Source organism: Ruditapes philippinarum, unplaced genomic scaffold (genome assembly GCF_026571515.1).
Source record: "Ruditapes philippinarum isolate M1 unplaced genomic scaffold, ASM2657151v2 ctg8585_1_1_1_1, whole genome shotgun sequence".
In the NCBI taxonomy this organism is placed as follows: domain Eukaryota; kingdom Metazoa; phylum Mollusca; class Bivalvia; order Venerida; family Veneridae; genus Ruditapes; species Ruditapes philippinarum.
The window spans coordinates 47,841-57,662 of NW_026853204.1; the positions used below are offsets into that span (position 1 = coordinate 47,841).

The 9,822-nt window shown below is 35.2% G+C and overlaps 1 protein-coding gene across 1 annotated transcript; it reads right to left on the reverse strand.

Annotated features, from left to right (window-relative positions):
* Positions 1-499: 499 nt before the first annotated feature.
* Positions 500-1,509, reverse strand: LOC132736090 (toll-like receptor 4). Its single transcript, XM_060723165.1, has one exon. It carries the CDS (start codon positions 1,454-1,456, stop codon positions 500-502), a length of 957 nt encoding a protein of 318 aa, XP_060579148.1. The 5' UTR covers positions 1,457-1,509.
* Between the last annotated feature and the right edge of the window lie 8,313 nt (positions 1,510-9,822).

Below are 9,822 nucleotides of genomic sequence, written 5' to 3' on the forward strand. Positions count from 1 at the left end.
TGGTCATACGGACGGACATACGTATGGATGTTCTAATGGTACAGTAATAATTCGGCTACTCAATTTTTCTCTCTATTGTTTTATAGCCACACAAAAGAAAATAGCCACATAAGAATGACATCAAAGAGAAAGAACAGTTACCTATTGTCCCTCTAGCCACATTATTACTGTCTGAGCGGACACACGAACGAACGGACAATCCGGCGAATATTAAATCTGGTTATGGAAGAACGTATCATGTATAACACAAACATTTTACACAGTAAGTAAACATTGTTTAATTATAAAATATCCTGTGCTTAATGAGAAAATGTTTTATCATCACTGATCAACATTGTTGAAGATGCAATCTGTGCAATAGAAAAGAAAGTGCGACAGTTCTATTTTAAAGGTAAACAGATAAGATACGGGAAAAGGAAGATCCCTCAGCAATGACTACATGACAATCGATTAAATCGATAAAATCAATGACTATCTTTAAAAGGTTGTTTAAATATGTTCATGCAGTAGAAACACTGTCATTTTTTACAAGAACAGTCTTCAATTGCTCCCAAAACAAGTCCTGACCAACCAAACCCTCTGTCCATTCAATGTACGTTGTTGAATCAAAAAGACATTTCAAGGCATGATTCATATTTCGTCCATCAATTTTCTCCAACAAAATGACCACTAATTCTGTTTCCTCTTCAATCTGATTAGAATGTGCAATTTTCAATTCAAACATACACCATCCGCTTCGTGCAAAGGCATTGGTAAGAACAAGTATTACTTTCCTACTTTTGTCCATATTTGTAACAATATTGTCGTTTATAAACACACCAAGCTGAAAATCTCTCTCATGAATGCATAATTTCAGGCCAATTTCTTCCTCTAGTACTGGTAACAGTCGACGGCTTACCCAGGCTGAATCCACCGATTCATAACCAACAAAAGCGTCATATACAAAATCATTTCCCTCAATTAACTGGTAGTTTCGTCTTTTTCGCATTAAATAGATATAATATTTAATGTTCGATCGATTCCTATATACAACTATGATGATAATGCAAATTACAATAACACAAGGTGATGCAATGATAGCGACCCAAAGCCACGTGTTCCAGGGATGACATTCTCTGTACGTAAATGATACGTCAGAGAGTCGCTTTCTCGTTTTTTCTTTTGGAAGGTTGCATATATAATCTATAGTGTATCTTAAAATCGTTCCATGTTTATGTGTTGATTGCAACCAAGCAATAAACCATTCCAGGTTACAGTCACAGACAAATGGGTTCTTGCTGATGTCTAAATGGTGCAACTTATTAAGGAGAGAAATCGGTAAAACTGTAGAATCTATATGACCAAGTTGGTTAAACCGTAGGTTCAAGTATCTTAGGCTCTTCTTATCATTGAATGTTTCACTACTTAATTTTGATATCATATTTGACCGAAGGTCAATTCTACTTAAATGTTTCATTAGGTTCAAAATAATTTTTGGATCCCACGAAATCAGACAATTAAATCATTGCAGTTGTCTCAATGTATGAAGCGGCGAAAAAAATCCAACGATCTCTTTGTTGCTTAACCGCGAGATAGAAATTCCGTCTATGTTTATTTTAACAAGCTTAAGCAAAAGCTTGAATGTCTGATTCAAGGACTGGAAAACATACAAAGCAGAGTAACGATATTGTAGTGTAAGTGACAAGAGTGAGGACGAGTTAAAGGCAAATGGTTCCACTATTAAAGATCTCGTTCCCGGTATCATTATTTCAATTGACTCGATATTCAGCAAAGCTGACAAGAAATTGTTCGGTAATAATGTTATTATATTTCCATTGAGGTTTAGGTGTCTTAAATGTATTAAACATTTAAGATGTTCAGAATTTATTTCTTGTATGTCATTATCTTTTACACTTAGTAACTAAAATATGAAAAACAAGATCAACAAGGAAAGCGGGGGGTTCAATGAAACCCAAACCCCATATGACCCAGCCCCAAAAAACCAAAATGCAAGGAGCCCCGGGGGACCCCAACATAAAAAGGAAAGGGGAACAAACCTTTTTCAAATAAAAAATAAAAAAATTTTTAATTATTAGAATTTTTAAAAAAAATAAAAATAGGCCCCCCAAAGGGGGGGGGGCAGGAGCCCGGGGGAAGGGGGGGGGAATTTAAAAAAATTTAAAAAAATAGAGGGGAATGGGGAAATACACCGGGAGACGAGGAAAAAAGCAAAGGGGCACAAAACAAAAGTGTCCACCCAAAAAAAGTAAAGAAACAACATAGACATTTCATCTGAGGAACACAGTGGGGCGCCCCTTTAAAAGGTCGCAGCATAATAATGCTTGGGGTGGGGGGGGGTTTTTTAAACCCGGGTTTAAAGGGCACCAAAACCCTCTTTAAACGGCCCCCCATGTTTCCCTTAAAAGGGACAGGGGTAAATAAAAGAATCCCCGCCAAGTGGAAAATTTTTAACAGTTTTCATTGGTTACAAAAAGGGGAAATAAGTTTAAAAAACTAAAATGGCATTTTGGGGAGGGGAAAAAAAAAAAACCAATTAAAAAAAAAAAGGAAAAAGGACCAGGGAAAAAAAACAAGGGTTTAAAGGAAAAAAACCAAAAAGCCCCTAAAAGGGCCCGACGAAGGAAGGGAGAAGACAACAAAACAATTCAGCCCAAAAGGGTTTAACGGAAAATCCTATAGGGGTCTCCCCCCTTGGTTTCCGGTTTAGATGCAATCAAAAAAGGAAAAGGGAGTGTCCAATGTAAAAAGGGGTTGAAAACAAAAATGCGTATTTTCTTAAAAAAGTAGGGTCATAACCTCTTTTAATAAAAACGTTTAATGATTTTAGTAAAAACAGCAGAAAAATTACCATGACCCAAAATCTTACGAAGTTTTGTAAACCACATCGCCATAAAAACCAGGCTGGCTAATCCCTTGTCGCAGAAGAGTTTTTAAATCACTATTGAATTTAGAAATTAAATCAAAGTTACGATTGTAAAATTTAGTAAAAATATTTCCGTAATTTATGATAGCGGTAGCCCTGTTTTAGAAGCTTGCTGGTAATAAAAATATTCCGCTCGTTGAAATCCTTTACGTTGTTACAAGCTCTAGCAAATCTAATTAACTGAGAAACATAAACCCGTAGGATGTTGCATGGGGTACGTCTCCATCCAAATGTGGATAATTAACTATACAAAAGTCAAAGTCATCTCTTTTATCATAAATTTTCTTGTGAATAGAATTTGTTATTGATAGTAATATGAAGATCCAAAAATGATGTACTAAAATTTCAAGAGTTCGTTTTATTAAGTTGTAGTTCATGCGGATAAATGTCAGACACCATTTGATCAAAATAAGGATTATCTAAATTAAAAAATATCATCAAGGTATCTGGAAGTATTATTAAATGCGACTATAACATCTTGTTGTTTCTCTTCAGAGAGACTCAACATAAAGTCTCTTTCATAGCAGTACAAAAACAAATCGGCGACCAGGGGTGCACAATTTAGTACCCATAGGAATTCCTATGATCTGTTTAAATAGGGTATTACCAAACCTGACATAAATGTTGTCTAAAAGAAAAGAGAGTGCTCTACAAACTTCGTCACAGGTCCACATAGTATAATGTTTAACAATACCGTTAGTAAAAAAAGCTTTGTTAGAATTACATGCTAGAAAGGTAACTTTTTCCCGTGCAAAAGTTTTCTGAATTAGGGAAAATTAGTTTATCATTGATTAATTTATGTGGCAAAGTTGTATAAAGTGTAGAAAAATCGTATGTACTGACAGTTGAAGCTTGAAAGTTATTAATTTTGAATTTATCCAAGATTTCACCAGAATTTTTAATTGACCAAAAGAGATGTTTGCCTGTGTTTTCATAGACTTTATCACAAATATCTAATTACATGTGTTTTAATGGCAGTCAAACAAGACGTTAATAAAAATAGAAAAGTTTACTTGTAGTGCAAGATGTAGAGTTAGCAATAAATCTGGCTTTGTAGGTTTTTTATGTAATTTAGGAATCCAATACATAATAGGAAGTTTGAGTTCTTTTTCATTAATTTGGACTTTAAGATTGGAAATATTAGTAATATGATTGTTTACAATGTCTTTTTCGGAGGCAGAGGTTTTAGAATACGCATTAGTGCTATTTAGTTCCTTATGCAAAACGTTAATGTAATGGATTCGTCAAACAATTATAATATTATTAGCCGCCTGTGTCCGCTGGCACCAAAACAAATTTTGAATGAAAAGCTAGAATATCTTTTTTCAGATGTCTTAAAGTAAGTCTTGGTTTAGGTGGCAAAAAGATGTTCATTTCCACGATAAAAAATTAATACGTGAATCAATAATTTTAAAGATGTTACGTTTCCATGTAACTAGAGCATTACTATCCGCATTTTCACGGCGACACCATTTGACCGAAAAATCCTCTATAGATTCAGCAATCTGACCACGACAAGCATTAAAATCAATCTCAGAAGGAATTCTGTATTTAGTCCTTTCAAGAATAAGTTACGAATTCTTTTGTCTGTAATTATATCAAAATTACCAGTGATTATATGGCCAAAATCTGAATAACAGAATTTAGAAGTATTGCAGTCTCAAGTTGTTGGAGTATTAGACTGAATATCTAAGTCAGAAACCACTTTGTTGTAATTAAATATGATATTTCTAACAGGTTTCTTATATTTATAGCAAATAATTGGTATCTCGGAGTTTTTGAAGTATAAAGGAACTGAATTAGTGACACGTTTATCACGAAAAATACTTGGTAAATCGATGAAAATCGATACCTTTTATTAAGAAAGGTTACTTTTAGGAAATGCCTGTTGTGGTCAGAAGTGTTGTCGATATGAGGTCTTAAGACGTGCTGAGTATAACTTTGAATAAGAATAAGCTGCTGTATATAAAGGATCTATTTGAATAACTATATTATCTGCCTCCACGTCTAAGATTTTCAGAGATGATAATGAAAGGGAAGTAAGACGTGATAACATTGCATGTTTACCAGAGTTTTTTAAGATAACATTTAAGTCGGTGACAGACAGGGTAATTTTAGATTTACGTTTGATGTTGCCATTTCTACGTACTCCGTGAGATCGGGATTTACGTTTACGAATATTCAGAATAGAAAATATATCAATGTTTGGATCTTTAGAGATAAAGTTGTGGAAAGAAACATTTTGATGCGTTACCGTTGATGCTGAAGTCCGGGAGTGTTCTCAAGTTATTTCTACCAGTGAACAACGAACGTAGATATTTATGACAACATTGTATGTAAATAATAATGTTCCCACATTTCTATCTTGGGGTTCAAACTGGGTATGCGTGCACAGTTATAAGGTATACAATAAAAATTATAGCTAAAATTGTTATATAAATGTACGTAATGGAAATATAAAATATCTTCAATCTGTTCTAAAAGAGGCGAATTTAATATATTAAAGTACGCTGTTAAAAGGAAAATTCCCCGAGAGAGTTGCAGACTATTAAAAGTTTTATATTTATATAAATATGATTCATTCCGTTACAATATATTCAGACAATATCCCAAAAATAGAGAAAAATAAGAATCCCTAAAGAAGGCCCAACAGGGCATAATTGAAAATGTTGCAGGCTCGGTTTGATTGAGCCTGATCATGAACGGTATGTTAAATGCAAACTACCGTCCACGCCCCTAGCACCGGCTTAAGCAGAATTCATCATTTAACATGAACTGGTACAATTTTGAATTTTGAAACATCCGAAGATGTGTTCATATGGCGGTTATCATGGAACATCCAATGTGACACGTAAGTGCCATTCCATGAAAAACGGCATATGGTCCCCTAGTAAAAAATAATCATGTGCCCTAAACGAGAAAACAATGGGCGAAACTAAATAAAATGGAATTTTGAAAGGGGATTACAGATTATGAAGCCTGCATATCGCAGATAATACGTCTAAAGACAACTTTAAAAAGCAGGCCACATATCCTAGGGTTGATTAAACAGTATTCAAGAGAGGAATACTGGACCCACCCAATAAGAAAATAACCGAATAGAAAGAACCAAAATACCACAAGGACAACAAGAATTTGCTGATCGATCTTTAATTACCGGAAATAAAACATCCCTGATTGTACAGGTGATCACTTTGTTTCCAGATTTTTACTGAGGGCTGTAGGGATGGTGCAGCAGGGGGCCATCTTCCGCCAGGTTGGTGCGGCGCTTGGTGTTCACAATACCGACATCACCTGAGCCTGGGAGAGATACCGGCTACATGGTACACCCGCCGCCAGGAGGCATGCTGGAGGTCGGCGAAGGGTCACAACACCAGCTCAGGATCGGTTTTTGTTCGTTTAGGCACGTCGTGCAAGGTTTTCTCAAGATGACCTTGCTAATGCTGCGTGGGTCCTTGTTTCCACGCAGACGGTACGTAGAAGTCTGCATGAACGTAGTTTGCGGTCGAGAAGACCTTGCATACGTATCTGCCTGACGCGTCGACATCGCCAGGTCCATTTGGAATGGTCTATGGAACACGGTAGACTATGCAACAGTCCGTTCTGTTCACTGATGAAATAGAGAAAAACAGAATCCCCAAAGAAAGCCCAATAAGGCACAATTGTACAATACTGCAGACTCGGTTTGATTGAGCCTGTTCATGGACGGTACTGGAAGGTGCAAGTTACCGTACACGCCCCCTAGCACCAGTTTAAGCAGAATTCAACATTAAAATACAAAAAATGGTGAAATTTTGAATTTAGAAAAATCCGCAGATGTGTTCATATGGCGGTTATGATGGAACCTTCAATGTGACACAGTAGTGTCATTCCATTAAAAAGCGGCGTATGGTCCCCAAGTAAAAGAATGCTTTTGCCCTAAACGAGAAAACAATTTAGTGGAACTAAATAAAATGGAATTTTGAAAGGGGATCTGATGTTCTGAGGCAACTTCCCCGATACGTTTCATACACTTGTTCAACTTTCCGTGAACCCTTACTATGTTATATGTCATGCGCCTTGTCCTGTTTTTGTTTGGGGTCTCCTTGTCTCCGTGCCACTGGTTCTTGTTGCTGGGTCGTGGGTTGCGTGCATTGGACGTCGCCTTTCCTTTTTTATCATATTTCACGTACTTTAATACAATCATTTTCAGTATGCTTCCTTGGTTGTTCTGGTAATAAAAAGTTAACTGCACAATATTGATATCATTTAAATCAGTGAATAAAAAGTCATTTTTGTTCACATAATTTATCCCTATTGTAGCCACGAAACGAAAATTACTTTCTCTCTTTACTATCCACGCGTAATATTCATTTTAAAATCCCAAACACTTTATTTATACTTATACGTTTACACATTATAATTATTATATATGTAAAACTTCGTAAGTTGTGGAAGAAACACAGCAATATTTGAATTTTCTGTAAGGTAAGCGTGAAACAAGCATTTAAAGAACGTTTCTTTTGAAACTCTGAAGCGAAAACAAATTTAACCACCAACCATTGATTCTTCGTGCATTATAGTATAACAATACATGTACACGGTTTTTTCAAATGCTTTGTAATTAATCAGAATTTATACCTATTTCCTAAAGATAGATAGATAGATAGTTTTATTCTGGTAAAAAATACATGTCATAAAACAACTACAAATTCAATGTCAACATCAAGAGATACATGTAAACATGAAAGTGCATGTGTTGATGCCATATATTCAATACCAAGGATGACACAAAAAGAAGGCATAAGCCGACTTATTTCCATTGTGGTCCTTAGAATTGATCATATGACACCAGAAAGGCAAAATATTTACTAATTTTTAAGTATTGCACATAAATTATTCAATAACAATTTCTTATATCAATTATTGCACATAAGTATTTCCATCACAAAATTTATCACACATGTATTATAATCATAATTATTATGACAGATATGTTTGACAATGAATAGGTACTACTAAAATATGCACTAAACATAAAAAATATATAAATAAAAACTAGGTAAGATGACTAGATTAAAATGACTAAACAGATATTGATTGCATAAAATGTTCCTTAAGAGATTTTTTTAAAATTATCACGACTTGCTATGAACCTAAGATGTGTTGGTAACCTGTTCCATTCCTGACAACCATTAAATACAAATGTTTTCTTACCGAAACCCTTAACTCTTGGAATAGAATAACTGTTACTATCTCTAAATCGAGTGGAGTAAGAGTGTACATTTGCAATTTGAAAATGCTCATTTAAATAACTAGGTGCACTATTGTTATGTATCTTATGTACATGACCAAGAATAAGGAAATTTACCCTCAGATGTACTGGTAACCAACCAACTTCCTCAAAATGAGCCCTCCCTATATGAGTACGGGGACTGAGATTAAGTATAAATCTCACCAACTTATTCTGTGTGGCCTGAAGTCTATTTTTTAGATTTTGACTCAACCCTAAATACCAGGAGGCACACGCATAATCAAAATGACATTGGTATTAATGAAGAAACTAAAAGTTGTTTAGTATATCTATTTAAAAATGAACTTTTTTCTATATAAAAACTTAAGTTTTGCATTGGCCTTCTTAATTACCTGGTTGGCTATAGACTCACCAGATAGACATTGATCTAGGTCAGCACCTAAGTATTTAACAGATTTGGTGGATGTTATTGTAGTACCATTACATACAATATTTAGTTGATCACATGACCTAAGTCTTGGTTTAGACGCAAATAAAATAGACTCTGTCTTTCCAAGATGTAAGGAAAGTTTATTATCAGTGAGCCACTTACTCACACTGCTGAGATCATCAGTAAGCTGAGAGGTAATATACTGGATATCTTTACCTGATACTAAAATACCTGAGTCATCAGCATATAGAAGCAATTTATTACGAACCACAGCCTCCATATCATTTACATAAATCAAGAATAGGAGAGGGCCAAGGATCGAACCTTGGGGTACCCTACAAGTTACATTGGCGCTAGATGAAAGTACACCGGAGACATTGACCATTTGTGTACGGCTAGATAAGTAAGACCTAAACCAGTGAATAACATCACTAGAAAACCCCATAGCATCAAGTTTCATGAGTAAAATATCATGATCGACAGTGTCGAACGCCTTTTGTAAATCTAAAAGGACCATACCAACATAATTACCTTTATCCATTTCAAATTTAATGAAATCTGTAAGGTGTAAAAGGCAAGTGTCAGTAGAATATCTATGTCTAAAACCAGACTGATGGGTATAAAGTAGGTTTTTCTCTGATAAGTAACTCTCTACTTGGTCATAAATAATTCTCTCAAGGACCTTGGACACTACACTTAAAATAGACACTGGTCGATAATTACCAGGTTCAGTCTTATTATTTTTTTTATACAATGGAACAACACGGGCAGACTTGAGATCATCCGGACATAGCGTTAAAGCGCGCTAACATAAGCGTTTAACTAAAAGGACCAGAACATATACAACACTGAAGTGAAGTACGGGTAACTTTTAATAGCAGCAACACAGAACGTAACACCTGCTGTTGTAAAGTATAAAAATCTGGAGAAAGTGTGATCTCTTGGAAGTATTTATAAAACATTAAAAGAAAATTGCAAAACTTGGTTTGATTGTGTCTGTACGAGGAAAGATCAAAATGTTCTTGGCCCGATGAACTTCCGGTAGTCAGAAAACCCAACTAAAGGTCTTACATTTTTAATATAATCGCCATTTACATCAATGCACTTTGCCCACCTGTGCTCAAAGAACTCATTGACCGCCTATGACACCTTTATTGATTCCAAAACGTCTACCACGAAGCTTGGTTTTAAGTTTCGGAAATAGGTAGAAGTCATTGGAACCAAGTCCAGAGAATA

Coding starts and splice junctions, on each gene's coding strand:
- LOC132736090 (XM_060723165.1), bottom strand. CDS start 1,456: ATGAAACATTTAAGTAGAATTGACCTTCGGTCAAATATGATATCAAAA.